An 18733-nucleotide genomic window follows, 5' to 3' on the forward strand; every position below is an offset into this window, starting at 1 on the left:
TGTTGCCAGTTTTAATAGGTCTACAGTGTTACCTGATCATTTTAATCTGTGGTTCCCTGATTACCAGGGAGAGCAGTATTTTTTCTTACATCTATAAGCTGTTTAGGTTTCCTTCCCTGGGAATTCTGTGCTCTTACCATTTGCTGTTACTCTGTTAGGTTATTTGTTGACTTTGTCCAGTCTGGATGTTGCATATATATTTTCTCTGTCTGCAGCTTGTCTTTCCATTCTGCTTATGTTTTTTGAGAACAACCCACACTGCAGAATTTGGTTAGGTGGTGGCCGTTGTGGTTGTTGAGTTTGCATCAGTATTTGTCATTTGGCTTCCATTTATTCTTACACTGTCTTTTGTGTCAGGGTGGACATTCCTTATGTAAGGAATTCAGTGGTGTTCCTCTTTTCTGTTCTCTGGAAAGTTTTGTCTGAGGTCTCTTCCTTGAGTTTGGTAAAGTCCTCCAGTAAAACCGTCTGGGCCTAGTAGCTTTTGTTGTTCATGATTGGTGGGGAGGTGGGTAATATGTGGACTTCTGTTCCTGGTTCTTTCATGGTTTGGGGTATATTCTGTTTTTTTATTTATTGAAAAAGTTTTGATATTTTTTTTCTAGGAGATTGCCTATCCATCTGATGTTTTCAAATTTATTATCAGATGTTACTCCTAGTATTTTCATGTCATGTCAACTTAGACCATATTTGTAAGTTACATGCTTTTTAAAATTACTGGTATTAGTGCTTTCTCTCTTTTTCTACTCTGTCCTGTTGTATCAGTTTGGCTTATTATTTATTTCTTGTTAATTTCTTCTCATAATTTTGCATTCTTTGAGTGTGCTCTTTGTATGTTCTAACTTCTCTTTAATTTTCAGACTTTGTATATATGCATTTAAGGCTACTGATTTTCCATTAAGGAGATCTGTGTTAGCTCTTTCCCGCAAATTGTCCTGTGTTTATTGATGAGTTTTAACTTTTTTCTTTTGGCCATTATAATTTTCGTGTGAAGAATTTAATAAATTTAGAATTTTTTCAGATGCCTTGGGGATTTGGTGTTTATATATTTTTCTATTAATTTTTACTTGAATTGCATTGTACTCTAAAAGTGGGCTACAGGATACTGATTCCTTGCTATTTCGTGAGATTTGCTTTGTGGTATCCTAATGGGTCATTTTGTTTTATTTTTTTTTAATATTTTATTTATTTATTTGACAGAGATCACAAGTAGGCAGAGAGGCAGGCAGAGAGAGAGGAGGAAGCAGGCTCCCCACAAAGCAGAGAGCCCGATGCGGGGCTCCATCCCAGGACCTTGGGATCATGACCTGAGCTGAAGGCAGAGGCTTTAACCCACTGAGCCACCCAGGCACCCCCTAATGGGTCATTTTAAAAAGGCAAAGTTTAATGTGTGCATGGAAAAAAAATGTTTATTTTTAAATATTGGCTCTAAGGTTGGATAAGTCCATTAGATCAAGCTTGTTACTTGCTAGAGTCCTCTATATTCATGCTAATTTGTCTGTTTGCCTGAGAGTCTTCATTAACATCTTCTAACATTATGGCTTTGTCATTTTATTTTCTCTTCCTAGTTCTCTCAGCTTTTGCTGTAATTAGTTTGAATCTATGTAGTTAGATGAGTTAAAGTTCATAGTGTCTGTGGCATCCCAGTGAATTGTTTAAATGTTATGTAGTGATAGTAATCTTTAATAATGCATTGCCCCTTAAAGTTCTAGCATGGCTGGATGGCACATATTTTTATACCCTTACCCTCCTTTAGTGACCTTAGTTTTTAATTCGGTAGTTGATGATTTTTTAAACATGCCTTATAACTGATTTTAATCTAATCTGAGACACACACCATCTTTTAGCTGGTAGATTTAATATAATTATATTATTTTGTATGCTGTATGTCATAATATTATAAAATGGACACTTGTGATTTACATTACGAGCTGTATGAGCAGTAGAATGCTAAGGGGTGGCAGGTAGTAGCGTCAGGGCTGGGCTTCTGTGAGGATGCAGGGAGGGAGAGAGGAAAGCCACGTGGTTAAGGTGTTCTTTGGCAGTTCCTTCTTTAAGGAACAACATGATCAGGGATATGATAGAGTGGATTCCAGCAGTTGTTTGTTTTGGGGTAAAGCATATGGAGCTTTTCAGGTGCTGGGAAAGTACCAAGTCCATTACTTTGTCTCCAGTTAATTCTCACAAGCTTTACAGAAGGAGTTGTAACTGTCATTTTGCAGATGAGGAAATGAGGTTGGAAGATGAAGTCATTTGGCTGGGGCCTCAGCTGGAAAAGGATGGAGCCACGATGCCAGCCCAGGCCGTCTGGTTCCTAGCCACTCAGGCTTTGCTGCCTGTCAGTGACCCAGAGGACCCCTCCTTATAACAAACACCCCCATTCTATATAATGTGTTGGTTGGCATTTTCTTCTAGGATTCCTTTTTTGGTGATGCAGTTCTGGAGATCCAAACAGGGTTGAATCCAGTTTGCAAGGGGATGCGAGCATGTGAAAAACCCAGGCTTTTAGGTCTGTGGATGGGGCCATCTCCACACCTCAGTTTAGAATTATTCTTTCTCAGTAGAAAACCTTCCCACAGACTGTGACCCCCACAGGCTTGGTTGAATGCCCTTCTCTGTGTCCCTGCCACCCATGCCTGTGCTCCTGGAGCACGTCCCGTGCTGTGCTGGCACTGGTGGTTTGATCGAACTCCACGTTTAGCCAGGATGGAGCTGCCCTGTTCGCTTTTGTATCTCCAGTACTCAGAACAGCGTCTGGCCCCTAGAAGTTCATAAGGGACACATATTTGTAGTTCTTAATGGTGAGGTAAATTAATATATTATGTTCATATGTATTATATATATAGAACTAATAAGAAGTGGCAGTAGTTTTTTATTGAGTATTTACTATATTCTAGGCACTATACAGGCTTACCTCATTTACTGCACTTCCCACATACTGTGTTTCTGGTTTTGTTTTTGTTGTTGTTGTGTTTGTTTGTTTGTTTGTTTTTAAACAAACTGAAGGTCTGTGACAATCCTGTGTGGAGCAAGTCTATTGATGCCATTTTCCCAGCACCACTTGCTCACTTTGTATCTGTTTTTCTCACATCTTGGTTATTATTGGAATACTTCAAACTTTTTCATAACTGTTATGTTTGTTATGGTTTGATGATAGTTGACATTCTTTAGCAAGAAAATACTTTTTAATGTCTACACATTGTCTTTTTTTAGACCTATTGCTATCACATGCTTCATAGATTACAGTATGGTGTAAATAAAACTTTTATGTGCACTGGGAAATCAAAAACTTAATTTAACTCACTTTAATTGCAGTGATACAGACCAGAACCTGGCAATATCTCTGAGGTGCACCTGAAATTAAATTTTTTGCATACCTTACACAGATAATTGTAATACTAAGTTATGATTTGCCAAAAAACTTTATTTCATCTAGTCCCTACAGTAATCTTGGGAGATAGGTATTCTTGTTACTCATATCACAGGTGATGGATGAAGCTGAGAGAGATTGTATGACCTGCTTAAGGTCATCTGCTGTTGAAGTAACTGAGCCTGGAGTTGAACCTGTATCTGTCCGACTGGATACTGTGGTCTTTGCGTTTAGCATACTGCTTCTCTGGAGATTCCACAGTTGAGCCAAAGTGGAGAAATCATAGAATTTCTTGATCTTGAAAAATTTCTGAGAAGCCTTGCCTCACTGTATGATGACTTGCAGTAAGAGGAGAACAACAACAACAAAAAATAGGTTCAGTCTTGCTTGGCAGTGATTCCTTTTTGTATGACTGCTTTTAGAGCGTAATAGGACCTTGGCATGGACTGGCATTTTACCTGTTTCAGAAAGGAAATAGCTTTTATGTATCTGTTGTTAACAATAGCATTTGTCTTGGTTAACACAAAATCAGCTCGATAAGCCAGATTGACTTACTAGATTCAAATGTATAATAACATGAGCATATTGTGATGGCTGCTTTACCAACATTGAAAACTGTATTCTTAATGTGATGTGGACTAGATAATGGGTGGGATCCAAGCTGGTGTTAATTAGATCTGGCTGTCTCTTCCGTTGATTGAAAACAGTGAAGAGACTGAGACATTATAGTATGTCCTTTAGCCCCTGAGCAATAGCTAGAGCTTTTCTTTTTATTACCCTAACTTAGTGTGCTCACAGTATGCCATTCATTTCCAGAACTGGTAATTTATTATATTCAAGGGTATTAGTTAATTATATTAAAAGTTATATTTAACATTTTAAATAATACCAAGGGGTTTTTTTTAAATAGTAAAAACACATCTGTAATTTACAAATTGTATTTTGGTGAAAAGATTTTATATTTTCATTTGCTCTATTAATGTAATTGATTAAATAAAACTTCTGTGGTTCTAGAAATTTGGATTTTTTTTTTAAGATTTTATTTATTTATTTGACAAACAGAGATCACAGGTAGGCAGAGAGGCAGGCAGAGAGAGAGAGGAGGAAGCATGCTCCCCACCGAGCAGAGAGCCCAATATGGGGCTTGATCCCAGGACCCTGGGATCATGACCTGAGCTAAAGGCAGAGGCTTTAACCCACTGAGCCACCCAGGCACCCCTAGAAATTTGGATTCTTATAATTTGGTGGAGTATCCTTGGCCGTCACTATTTCTAGAAATGCAGGTTGACAGTTCCTACTAGTTGACACTGACTGATGTGAATGTCATCATATATAGACATTGGAGAGTTTGGGGGTGGCGGTAACAAAAGAAAAATGGGTTTGAGAGAACACACAAACTCTTTGGTGTTGGTTTTTAATTAGGAGATTTGTTTCTCTCTTTTTTCAGACTGGTCGAATCGACAAATCCTACCCTACAGTATGTGGCCACACAGGACCGGTGCTCGACATAGACTGGTGCCCACATAACGATCAGGTCATTGCCAGTGGCTCAGAAGACTGCACGGTGATGGTAAGCTCCCAGGGTGTGGCAGGCACACAGGCCAGTGAGACCCACCCACCACTTCCAAAAAGAGTGTGTGTGCAGAGACTGGAAAAGTAGAAAGTCCTAGCAGTTCTGATTGTCACTGGATTATACCCTGAGTGACATGAAAGCATATCTGTAGATAAGCCTCTTGTAAGCCCTTATATCAGAGACATTGTACTGTATTGTTTTTCTTCTTTTGTATGGGTGTGCATGTGTACATGCTTACTGATGTTTGTCACACCTGTTCTGTGGCGTTCTGTGAATGCCATTGATCCACGAGCCTGCTCCCTCCCCAAAAAGGAAAGAAAAAACTGCTAACATGAATGGCCTGTTAGAGTGGAAAGTTACACATAAAAAATGCCGAAGATTATACATTAAAAAAGGAATATGTAGGGGCGCCTGGGTGGCTCAGTGGGTTAAGCCGCTGCCTTCGGCTCAGGTCATGATCCCAGGGTCCTGGGATCAAGTCTCATGTCGGGCTCTCCGCTGGGCGGAGAGCCTGCTTTCCTCTCTCTCTCTCTCTCTCTCTCTCTGCCTACTTCTCTGCGTACTTGTGATCTCTCTCTGTCAAATAAATAAATAAAATTAAAAAAAAAAAAGGAATATGTAACAGATAACTGAGGAATAGTAAAGTTTTGCAGTAAGTTAAGTGTTTCTTTCCAGGCTAACGTCAGAAGGTGTGTTCTATCGAGTTGGACCCTCTTAAGAAAGTCCTTTTTCTGCAGATAAACAACATGAAAGACATTTGAGTTCTTTACATTCCCTCATTTAGATTACAAAAGTAGATTATTTGTGAAACTGGGTTTTGGGATACTTTTTAACTAAAGCTGCTTATTCTTGATTATGTTCTTCTTAGCCTTAAAACGTAATTATAGGTTTGGATCCATTCTTAATCCTAGCCCAAAGTATGTTTACCATAAGTCCCTCTGGGGAGTAATGCACTAAGGGCAGAAATCAGTGAAGGTGCTCCCTCTGTCAGATACAGTGGTCTCCTGCATGTCGGGTGCAGAACTTTTGGAGACCCACACTACTGTTATTTCCCTCTTCATTTTCTGTCGCCTGAGCCAGACTTAGAAACATTGTTTGGAAAGTTTTATTAATTAAAATTATTGTACATAAACACAAATTAATTCCTGAACTGTGTCATTTAAACATTTGCCCATTTTTCCTCATGGATTTTTGGCCGAGGATAACTCCTCCTGTGATCTCATAATTTTGGCAGCCAAGTCATATTATAATGAAATATGCTGCTGTTAAAAGGAATTGTTCTGCTTGGTGTGCCTTGCTAAATTGATCATTTTCATGACTGCAGACACATTTTACTAAGGGAAAGCAACATTATTGAGACCACTGATGCCAAAATCTTAAACTGAGACTTAACTTCTCTTAAGAAGCGGGTTTGAGGGGGCCTGGGTGGCTCAGTGGGTTAAAGCCTCTGCCTTCAGCTCAGTTCATGATCCCAGGGTCCTGGGATCGAGCCCCCACATGGGCTCTCTGCTCTGCAGGGAGCTTGCTTCCCCCTCTCTCTCTGCCTGCCTCTCTGCCTACTTGTGATCTCTGTCAAATAAATAAAATCTTAAAAAAAAAAAAAAAGCAGGTTTGATTTATCTTCTTTTAAAAAAAAAACCTTTTTTTGTTCTAAAACATGCTAAGCAGGGAAGGAAGTTCAGTGAAATGAATACCCTCTCACACCCACCCAGCTCCTTCTCAGACTCTTCCATGTGCTGCATCCCTGTCATAACCCCTCCCTCCCTCCCTCCCTAAAGTAACCACTGCTCCCACTCTTAAATACTTAACTTCTTGCTGTTCTTCATGGTTTTAATCACCTCAGCAAGCATTTCTAGACAGTGTAGCTTAGTTTTGCTGGCTTAAAGAACTTGATTTGTCTTCTAAGTCTTTTGTATATCTTGTAGGTTCCTCCTCCATTATTTTCTTGTCCTTAACAATGAATCTAATGAAGAAGCCTGACCTTAGACCTGCACCTTTCGTTATCTAGTTTTTGGTGATTGCACACTAATGGTGCAGTTCATCATGCTCCTCTGTCCTCTGAATTCCCTGCAAATTGGCAGCTGGATCCTGAAGTGTGATGAGGTTCAGGTTCGGTCCTTTCAGCAAGACTGTATAGCTGGTGTTATGTTCTTCCATCAAGAGGCCGATGATACCAAGATGTCTGGTCTTTGTTCTTTTTTGATTTGTGCAGCTATCTAGGCTCACCACTCAGATGCCACAGATCGTTAGGGGGTCACAAAATGGTAATGTTAAATTCTATTATTTTGTTTCAGTTTTTAGCTGGTAAAATTGTAAGGTGATGCCCCTTCTTATCTACCATTTGATTGCCCAGTAGTACTGTTCAAATAGGAAAGTAGGATAGATGTTTGATTCTTTCCTTTTATTTACCCAGTTTTCAAGATAATTAATTGGTTCTCTGTCTTTTTCAGAAGATGACCGGTTAGGTTCTCCCACCCCCACCCTCTACCCCTGCTTCCATTTCATTTTGAGCTCATGGATTTGAACATATTTAGTGGGTTTTAATTCATTACGATTCTTACCTCAAAGCTCAGGTCATCCAGTCTTTTGTTAGTGGGAACTTCTTCAAGTTTCCCTGAGTTCTTTTGACAAACCCTATTTGTTTTTGGTAGCTTCCTTGCTGTTTGGTATGTGAAGGTATTCGGGCTCATCTTGGACATCTCTTCACCCACACTTAATATCAGCCATTTCTCCCAGAAGCTCTGGCTTCTTTTAATGGAGAAATGGAATTTCTAAATCAGTCTGGATGCTGGGAATGCTCATTGTTACCATGTGATCATTTGTTTTTAAAGATTTTATTTATTTGAGAGAGTGAGCAAGCCAGAGCGAGAGAAAGCACGAGTAGGGGGAGGGGGGCAGAAGGAAAGGGAAAAGCACACTCCCCACCGACCAGGGAGCCCAGTGCAGGGACTCTGAAATCACGACCTGAGCCAAAGGCCCACGCTTAACCAACTGAACCACCCAGGTGCCCCTTTGGTGATCTTTTTTTTTTTTTTCTTCTTAAGACTTCGCTGTAAATGGGGCGGGTTGGGGGGAACACACACACACACACACACACACACACAGTTTCAAATGGGGTGGGTTGGGGGGAACACACACACACACACAGTTTCAAGGATAAAATATGTTGTGACTTCATCTTAATATTCCCTGTTCAAATTCTGGACTATCTAGTTTTGTTTTTTGTTTTTTAAAGATTTTATTTATTTGAGAGAGAGATCACAAGTAGGCAGAGAGGCAGGCGGAGGGGGAAAGCAGGCTCCCCGCTGAGCAGAGAGCCCGAAGAGGGACTTGATCCCAGGACCCTGAGATCATGACCTGAGCCGAAGACAGGCACTTAACCCACTGAGCCACCCAGGCACTCCATGGACTATCTAGTTTTAACCTAACCTCTTGAATATTGGATCTTTATCTCTTCTTCCACACTGAGAATCTGGGTTCTCAAAAACTCAGAGGGTGAATTAGAGAGCCCTATCTGTCTTGTATGCTTTATCGTATTTATAGATATGATGGACTCAGCAAAAATACTGTTACAACCACCAGTTAATGATTACTAAAAATAGTTTCATAAAGCCACAACTTTTTACTTACGTCCACCTCTCTCTAGTCATTTAGATCATCTGAAGCTTCTTCCCTGGTGGATTCTAGACCCCAGGATGCTAGAACCCAACCAGAGAGTACTTCTTTCTGGGACAGGCCCCACACTGAGGAGAGACTGCAAAGAATGGAATCAAATTGAAAAGGCTCACGGAAACAGTACTTTTTAAGTCCTTCTATGTAGATAGTAGCTCCTCGGGGACCTTTATTTTTTTTTTAATTAATTAATTATTAAAAGATTTTATTTATTTATTTGGCAGACAGAGATCATAAGTAGTCAGAGAGGCAGGCAGAGAGAGAGAGGAGGAAGCAGGCTCCCTGCTGAGCAGAGAGCCCAATGTGGAGCTCCATCCCAGGACCCTGAGATCATAATCTGAGCCGAAAGCAGAGGCTTTAACCCACTGAGCCACCCAGGCATCCCTCCTCAGGGACCTTTAGATTTGGAGGTGAGTTTTTCTGAATATAAAATCCTCAGCTCATAGTTTTTCCTCATATCTAAATACATTATTCTATTTTCTTTTGGCATAAAGTATTCCTGTCAAAAAAAAATTTCAGATAATATAGTTCTCTTTACTTTATAAACCATATATTCTTTTTGCCTAGATGTTCATAAGATTTTTTTTTTCTTAGAATACAGTAATCTTGCTAGAATATTGTTGGTTATTCTGACTTGGAATTCCTAAGTTGATGGTATATTCTTTCAGTATAGGGTTTCAGGACTTTTTTCTCCTTCCCAGAATGTTTTCTCAATTACAGCCCTTCATATTTGCTCTATTTTTTTGCCTTGGTTTTCTTCTTCAGGGGCTCCTACTGTTAATCCATATGCTTTGTCTTCTTTATTATCTTCAGTATTGGTCAGTTTCTCTCCCAACTTTTTTTTGTGTTCAAAAACACAAGCAAGGTGTCTTAATTAAAAATTTAAAAAATGAAAAAAAAAAAAAAGATTTTACTTATTACCTGTTTGAGAGAGAGACAGAGCGTGCACATAGAGGGAGAGTGACAGAGAGAAGCAGACGCCCCGCTGAGCGGGGAGGCCAATGCAGGGCTCCATCCCAGGACTCTGAGATCATGACCTGAGCCAAAGGCAGACTCTCAGCCGACTGAGCCACCAGGCACCCCCCCCCCAAAATTAATTGAAATATAGTTGACATACTGTGTTTGTTATATTAGCTTCAGAACTTTAATCTTTTTTCTGCTTTTTACCTTTTATTTCTTTGGGGGCATTATTATGTTTTTGATAATGTGTTCTTTCTTGGTTAGTCTTCACTTCTAAAGTGATTTTTCTTTTGTATCTAATTTCAGAAAACTTTTGCCTCCTATTGAGTTTTTCAAGTTCTGACTTTATTTTGTTTTGAAATAGTGATTGTTTTTCACTAGTTGAGGACACCTTCTTAGCATTCTTCGGTTGTCTGTAGGACAATATTCTATGCCTTGTTCTCTTTGTTTCTTGTAGTAATTTGGGGGACCTTGGCTTTTTTTCCTTATTTTTACATGCGTTCAGTGGTTAGGTGGCTCAGTTCATATAGCCAACCTAACTTCACAGAGCTCCCCCTTCTGTCTCTTTCAGGCAGTGTTCAGCAGTGTGGTGACTTGCTTTCTGAGATTTCCTGGCCTGCTTTTATTTGGTCTTTCTCATTCCTTTGTCCCTCTTATTTCTGTCCTTCTCAGATTTGATTCCATTCCTTGGAATTTCTCCACATTGTGGGTCCTGTCTCATAAAGGAGCCCTTTCAGTGGTTCATTTCTAGAGTATGGGGTCTAGACTGAGGTCTGAACTGCTCCGCCCCTTCAGACCTTTCTATGTCAGGTCGCTGTCCTCTCCTGATGTTGGGTAGGGCAAAACCCTTCTCAGTGGTCCCTGCTTCTCTCACGTTGGCCTGTTACTCTCATGTTTGTTAAGCACCCCATTGCTGCCCCATGATGTTTCCACAGAGACCCATAATACACAGGTCATACGGCTATTGGTGGTTTTCTTCCTTCCACTGCGTTTGGGGGTTATCATCTAGTTCTGGGTTTTTGTTTTGTTTATCTGTTTGTTTTTTTAAGCCCTTAAGTATGGCACTGATATTTTAATTATTTAATATCCCCCAAATCATTTGTTACTATTATTGGGGCAATTACAAGAAGCTTTTATAACTTAACAGTTGAAGTGAAATTTTAAAGAAATAGCTGCTTTTCTTGTACTGTACCTTCTCAATACCTCATTTTCCTCTTTGCCCTCTTGAAAGTACACTGTATGATCTGTTTCAAACACAACACTGTTTTTCAGTTTTATTTTTAGTTTATTATTGTATTATATATTGCTTTATTATATATAATTTTATTATGACAGTGATTATTTTTAAAGTAATCTCCACCTCCACTGTGGGGCTTGAACTCATGACCACCCACTTTACTGATTGGAGTCAGCCAGGCGTCCCAATACCTTTTTTTTAAAAAGGAGAAATGCTTTCAGTAGTTTCCCAAGCCTAGGCTACTACTAGCCTGGGTAGTAATCCAGGAGCTACAAATAGTAGGTAGCATAACAAGGCCTCATTCTAGTAGGAGAAGAATCCCAAGATAAGCCCAAGATGGGGGATTTGGAGTGCATGCAGGCCGCTTACATGCCCTCAACCTCATCTGCCTTACAGGTAAAGTAATAGTAACAATAACAACAGAAAGGAAACTATACATATAAAACATTTAGTATTTTTTCAGTATACCTGTAGTGGGTTCATAGCAGTAAGAATATCTTGAGCAAATATTCAGTTTAAGAAACCTGGGTGGCTCAGTGGGTTGAGCCGCTGCCTTCGGCTCGGGTCATGGTCTCAGGGTCCTGGGATCGAGTCCCGCGTCGGGCTCTCTGCTCGGCGGGAAGCCTGCTTCCTCCTCTCTCTCTGCCTGCCTCTCTGCCTACTTGTAATCTCTCTCTGTCAAATAAATAAATAAAATCTTTAAAAAAAAAAAGAAATACAATAGAACCACTTTGCTAAATGAACTGTAAAAGAATTAAGGTTTTGTTTTGTTTTGTTTTGTTTTGTTTTGTTTGTTAAGAAAGAACATGTATGCGGGCAGGGGTGCACTGAGGGTAGTGGAGCGAGGAGGGGCAGAGGAAGAGAATCTTAAGTAGTCTCCATGCCCAGCACAGGTCCTTTTGCAAGGGCTCCATCACACAACGCTGGGATGATAATGCAAGCCGAAATCAAGTTGGACGCTCAACCCTGTGCCACTCAAAATGTGCCCTTACATTTATTTATTTTGAAAGCTTTTTGTATTTATAGTTTTAATTCCATTAAGTCCTAAGCATTTAAGCATTGATTTGTTAATTTGGCAAGCATTGATTCAGTGACAGCAATGTCCTTTTGATTGTAGGTTTATGCTGATGGTATATTCCCTTCATCTTTTACAGATGACTTTTTTTAATTTGGAAAAAAAATTAGTTGTATTTCTTGTTATAAGAACAGCAGATAGCACTACATAGTAGACTAAGATTTTCTAAGTAAAACAATATTTTTTTAGCATATGATGTATTATTTGCCTCAGGAGTACAGGTCTATAATTCATCAGTCTTATGCAATTCACAGCACTCACCATAGCACGTACCCTCCCCAGTGCCCATCACCCAGCCACCCCATCCCTCCCACTCTCTCTACTCCAGCAACCTGCAGTTTGTTTCCTGAGATTTAAGAGTCTCTTATGGTTTGTCTGCCTCTCTGGTTTTGTCTTGTTTCATTTTTTCCTCTCTTCCCCTGTGATCCTTTGCCTGTTTCTCAATTCCTCAGATCAGTGAGATTGTATGATAATAGTCTTTCTCTGATTGACTTATTTCGCTTAGCATAATACCCTCTAGTTCTATCCACATCATTGCAAATGGCAAGATTTCATTTTTGATGGCTGCATAATACCCCTGTGTGTGTGTGTGTGTGTGTGTGTGTGTGTGTTTCACATCTTATCATTAATACAGATGACTTCTGGGATGCCTGGGTGGCTCAGTGGGTCAAGCCTCTGCCTTCGGGTCTAGGTCATGATCTCAGGGTCCTGGGATCAAGCCCCACATGGGGCTCTCTGCTCAGCAAGGAGCCTGCTTCCTCCTCTCTCTCTGCCTGCCTGTGATCGCGCTCTCTCTCTCTCTCTCTCTGTGTCAAATAAGTAAATAAAATCTTAAAAAGAAAATACGGATGACTTCTTTAAGTGGTCTAAAAGTAAATTATATTGGTTTAGTTTACCTTTAATTTATTACCTTTTGAAGCAGTGTCTCGCACTGGCAGAAAGCAATTATATAAATCCTCCTCCCAGAATTTATAATCTGCTTCTAGGTTTTCCAGACTTCTTATATTGTGAGTTCTTTTCTCCAACAGTACCTTTTCATAGAGAGTTTTTTTTTTTTTTAAAGATTTTATTTATTTATTTATTTGACAGACAGAGATCACAAGTAGGCAGAGAGGCAGGCAGAGAGAGAGGAAGGGAAGTAGGCTCCCCGCTGAGCAGAGAGCCTGATGCAGGGCTTGATCCCAGGACCCTGGGATCATGACCTGAGCCGAAGGCAGAGGCTTAACCCACTGAGCCACCCAGGCGCCCCTCTCATAGAGAGTTTTAAAGATTGTGGCTACTAAGTATTTGACTTGGAAAAAGTTTAGCTCCAGGAAAACATTACTGTTTTAAATAATAGGAAGAGCAGCCAAGTTAAGTTTAGTGATTGATACTGACTCACCATTGTTCCTTATCTGCAGGGAGTAATCAAACACAAATCTAAGAAATGGCTGATTCAAACTGTGAGTTGCAGTCATCGTTTCTTCCAGAATCTGGGAGAGGGAAAGATCTTGGAAACAGCGTGTTTGTGTTACCCATTTCCGGCTAGTAGTTCAAAGGGACACTTTTCCCTTCTCCCAAATCAGTCTTACACTAGAAGTCAACAGAAGTAAACTCCCCATTTTGCACATCGTTGCTTCTGTGACAGATTTTCCCAATACAGTTTTTGCCTCTAAATACAAATGGAAGTGGTATTGTCATTGGTGAGGAGAGTGAATTCCTTGGTCTTTCTCAGGCTTCATGTTCTTTCCCCTTTGTGCAGATTGCAGCGGGCCCTTTACCAGCAGGTATTTTAACCTGGGGACATTCGAAATGAGCTCTCAGTTCTGGATTTTCCCAAAACTTGTGTTGTTCTCACCAGCCTGGTTCTTGGAGGCAGTTTCTGTGGGGAAGCCTAAGGCTCTGCAGCTCTCGTGGGCTCAGTAAGCCCCCTCCTGTCTCTTGAGGAGGCTTTATTTGCCCTTTGGAATTGGTTTCCTTAGCATTTAAAAAGTGTAGGGCCTTTGGTGGGGAGTAACCCTTTTTATGGCTATAACTTTAGTACCTGGGGGTGATTAAAGTGGAGAAGCAGTGTCTGGAAAAGCTTCGTGTGTGCTTTAGATTTGCCCTGTGTTTGAGACCCAAAACTATCAATGAATTGTGCTTCAAAATTACTCTTCGAGAGAAACCCAAGTTCCTTAATTTTCATCACTTTTTTCTCTTTTCTTTTCTTTCTCCCTCTTTCTTTCTTGATTTTATTTTTAAGTCTTCTCTACACCCAGTGTGGGGCTTGAACTCACAGCCCTGACTGAGATCAAGAGTCACAGGCTCTACTGACTGAACCAGCCAGGCGCCCCATTCAGCACTTTTTTCTTACTGGAACTATTCTACAGAACTGTCCCTTTTTACATTCTCAGAATTTCACATGTTGAAAAGGATTCCGGTGATATATTAGTTCATGAAAATGTGCTTCAAGTTATTTTTTTTCCAGAACCATGATGGGTTTTTACTGATTGATTCGCTTTTTCATCTGGAAGCCCTTGGGAGTGATGACGTGTTTTGTTTTGTTTTGAAACACAGCATTGCCATAGCAATGTCTAGTCCAAATAGGAAATTTGAGGAATACACAGTATTATTTAAAAATCAAAACAAAGCAAAAATTCAACTGGAGGAGAGAGAGAGAGCTTATTATCCCTGGTGTGCTGAGATGCTCAGTCTGGGTACAGCAGAGGATGGATGGTGCCTCTTTTCCTCTCCTCACTGACAGGTTTTTGAAAAAGCTCTTTGGTTTTAGAATAGTGGTTTGAGTGGTTAAACATGAAACAGAGAAAAGCTAATAGACCTGTGTTGAAATCAGAGCTTTTCTCCTTTGTGCTGATCGGTCTAGGCATGTACTAGAGCTTTCACACATCATATCTTGGATGTAAATTAAATAGTTGGGTACAGTGCTGAGTCAGTTTGAAGACAAGGCTTATGAAAGAAATTCTGGTGTTCACACCTAAAAATATATGCGTGGTTCTAGTAAACAGCAAGAAAAATAATTGTGAACATAGTAAGCCTTTTTTTGGGGGGGGGCAAGCCAACGTTTTATAAGCCCTTATGTGCATGATTACATTTAATCATTATAACAGCAAAGTGAGGCCAAGAGTATGTCCCATTTTACAGCTTACGGAACACCACCCCAGACAGCAACTGGTTTGTCAGAGGTCACCCTGTTTTCAGTATCTTTTCAGTATCTCACATCAGGGGAGTGCTTCAGGTAGCAGAATGTTTTAGCTCTTTTCGTGTATCCTTTAACACCTGTATGGAGAGCTGCTGCTGGCCCCATACCAAATAAGGAGGCTGAAGCTCCCAGAAGTGAGGTCTGTTCTTAATGTTAACACAGCCAGTTGGTGTCCTAGCTCTGTTGGGAGGCCGTGTCTTCTGGCATCCAAGCTGGCGTCCTTTCTGCCACACCAGGCTATATTCCAGCTTATGCACAAGAAGACTAAACCTGTACCAAGTGGGAGTTCTGCTTTGTTGTCCCTGCGCTTCAGGAGCCAAGACTTCTTCAGCCCAAATAAGAAGGCCGTTGCCTGGAAGCCTCAGACAACCCTACGAAGGGCAGAGAGCCACATAACGACAGGCCTGTGAGTAGGGCCAATGCGCACCAGCCAAGCAGTGTGCATGCTTTATGTGGAAAAGTTTACGGGTCTTCAGTCCTTTTCCACAGTCCACAGTGCAGAACACCACCACCTTTATTTATCAGAGAAGTCAAGAGTTCCGTCATCTTTTCATTTAGTTTCACAGACTTTTCTAGTCACTGACACCTCCCATTGGAAATCCTCAGGTCTGTGTTACTCCTTCCTTCTTTCCTCCTCTTCCTGTCACCTAACTCCTGTTCCTTGTTAGAGGCCATCCCTTCAGAGTCTTCCTGGATGCACCAGACTGGAGAGCAAGAAGGTCACTTCATGACACTTGGCATTTTTGTGCAGTCCTTGTCTTACACCTGTGTAGCTTTGGTTACATACTCTGTGGTTTCCTGGCACATAATACAGGCAGTAGCAATAGTTAACACTTAGGAAGAGCCTGCCTTATGACAGGCATTATTCTAAATACTTTAGATTCTTACTGCCACATTGCTTCTCAAAACAACATGTATTGAAAGCAGATTACTTATTTCCCATTTTATAGATGAAGAAAGCGTAAAGCTCAGAAAATTTAGGTCAATGTCTCCAAGGTTAGGTAGCTGATACGGGGCTGAATCAGGAACTGGGCAGTCTGTTCTAGTTCTGGAGTCCATGTTCTCTTAACCACTATACTGTTCTGTCTCTGACTGTATGCCAGGCACCGTTCTAGGGCTTACAAACTCATGTAACTCCCACAGCAGGCCTAGAAAGTGTAAGTATTCATTTCTTCTGTGCAGTGACATTGAGTTGTTTGTCCAAGATCATCGCTGTAAGTGTCCCAGGCAGGATTTGAACCAGGGTCTGTTTGGCTCTGGAGCCCACGGCACAGCCTTCTACATCATACCACTGGCCTTTGATTTTTGGTCTCTTAGAAATCTCTGCTTTTTGTTAGTAAGCCCCTCAACTGCAGAGCCTGTGTGTAGTCACCCCTTCCCCTCTTGCCTGGTAATAGGCCTGCCTGATAGAAGCTACTCAAGAGATGCGCTGTGTGAATGAGTGACTGAGGTGGTAAAATGGGTTAGAAACCATTGAATCTGCAAGGTGAGATTAAAAAAGGAACAGAATTTCCTCATTTAAAAAATTACATTGTAATTGTTTTTGCTCCATCATTAAAATTTCCTTGCAATTCAAGGAAAACATGGATGAAGAAGGAGATAGGAAAAGGTAAAGTCCCGTTATGGGCTCTGCTTCTCCCCTCATATTTAAGATTGGCAATGCTGACTATTAACAAAGACTTCCCTCACTTCACGCTTCATTAGGGATTTAGAAAGCACAGTATTTAATTGTGGTCAGAGTCAAATACAGGGTGCAGAGGTTTCTGGTCCTTGTAAGAGCAGCCAGCAGCCTGTGGTTGTGGTGCCATCTGGAGATGGCAGGTGGTGGTACCACTCCTCCAGTTCTAAGCCCGGGTCAGAATTCGGTTTGGAAAATGCATTTCCTGTTGAGTCACTAAAGTCCCATTTCATAATAGTTTCTCTGTGACTTTAGGCTTTGATCAAATCAGTTTTCTGTTCTTTCTGTTAAAACAAACAAACAAACAAAAAAATCCCAAGACCTGTTCTACATTCAGATAGTTAAGTTCAATTTGGGAGTTGTTTGACTAATCATAAACCCTTCACTAAAAGTAAAGGGTGTATATCAGGATGAAAGCAAACCTATGATGCTGGAGAGACACGGGTCAGTCTGTCTAGTGGAGAGAGGCAAGGTAGGTTTTCTTTTGCCCTCTGTGCTTGTTCACAACTGCATTGTTTAAAATTTGCTGAATGATGAGAGTTCAGGGGAAATCAGGTGACATCTAGACTTGGGCCCTTAGAAGGCACATTTGTTTTGCCATGATTGGCATAAGGGATTATAGTTAGCCTGGCAGAATTTAGCTGTAAGAATGAAAGATCACTTAATTCGTGACTTTTTCCCATTCTTGAGGATGGCAAACTTTTTCTTCTAATTTTTTGCAGGACAGCAGAACTGAGCTGAACCTTAAACACTCATCTAAACCAGATCTCTGCCTTCCCTAAGCAGTTGAAAACAGACAGTTGTTTGTCTCCTTAAAAATCCCCAACAAAGGAAAATTCTGTTTCTCACTTGTTCCACTGTTGAGCATGATTGTTCACTGGCAAGTTCTAAATTTTTCACAAACTAGTTCCTTAAAATCTTTGGTGGTAAATTTACTTATTTTAATATATTACTTAAAACATTTGAATTGTTTTAAATATATTTTATATTATAATATAATATATTTTAATATTTTATATAATACATAATATATTATATATTTTATATATAATATATATTTTAAATATATTAACTTAATGTGTTTTAATCTCCATATACAAGAAGATAGTTATTTTAAACTTTAGCCTTTTCACAAACTTAAATATTGCTTAATGCCTTTTCTACAGGATTCTTAGTGCTACTCAGCTTAGTGGTGTCTTGTTTCTTTCTTCTTAGAGGGTGTCTCTTAGCCTGTTAGAATTCAGGTCTTCCACTGTCAAAGTCTTTTGTCCCTTCCGTCTAATGCTTTTCCCATCCCAATCCCCCTCTGCTACCCAGGCACGTTCCCAGTTAAGATACGATGAATCTTGTGTGTGTCTTCACCAGTCAAGAGGATTTTTAAAACTGCTTCATTGAACTATAATTCACATACAGGTCACCCACTTAAAGTGTACAATTTAAGGTCTTAATTTATTTACAGATACATAAAACCATCACAGGAGACAATTTTAGCACATTTCATCACCTCAAAAAGAAACCCTGTATCCCTTAGCTATCCCTACCTCTGAGTCACTAGCACTAAGCAACCACTAATCTACTTTCTGTTTCTGTGTATTTTTCTGTTCTGGACATTTCATATACACAGAATCTTGTAATATGTGGTCTTTTGGAACCAGCTTTTTTTTTTTAAAGATTTTATTTATTTATTTGACAGACAGAGATTACAAATAGGCAGAGAGGCAGGCAGAGAGGAGGAAGCAGGCTCCCTGCTGAGCAGAGAGCCCGATATGGGGCTCGATCCCAGGACTCTGAGATCATGACCTGAGCCGAAGGCAGAGGCTTTAACCCACTGAGCCACCTAGGCGCCCCAAGAACTAGCTTTTTTTTTTTTTATTTAGCATTATATTTTCAAGCTTCATCCATGTTTTAGCATGAATCAGTATTTAGTTTCTTCTCATGGACAAGTAGTATTCCCCCTGTATAGCTATATCACATTTTGTTCATCCGT

At 40.2% G+C, this 18733-nt stretch overlaps 1 protein-coding gene across 2 annotated transcripts in view; it reads left to right on the plus strand.

The window, feature by feature from the left end:
* CORO1C (coronin 1C) overlaps positions 1 to 18733 on the plus strand; it is a 79101-nt gene that overhangs the window by 44038 nt on the left and 16330 nt on the right. For both annotated transcript variants that reach the window (XM_044244103.1, XM_044244104.1), the window contains exon 3: positions 4818 to 4940. In XM_044244103.1, the coding sequence (XP_044100038.1) occupies positions 4818 to 4940 (123 nt within the window). The remainder of the gene's footprint in view (positions 1 to 4817; positions 4941 to 18733) is intronic.

This window comes from Neovison vison, chromosome 3, assembly GCF_020171115.1.
Source record: "Neovison vison isolate M4711 chromosome 3, ASM_NN_V1, whole genome shotgun sequence".
NCBI classification, from domain to species: Eukaryota; Metazoa; Chordata; class Mammalia; order Carnivora; family Mustelidae; genus Neogale; species Neogale vison.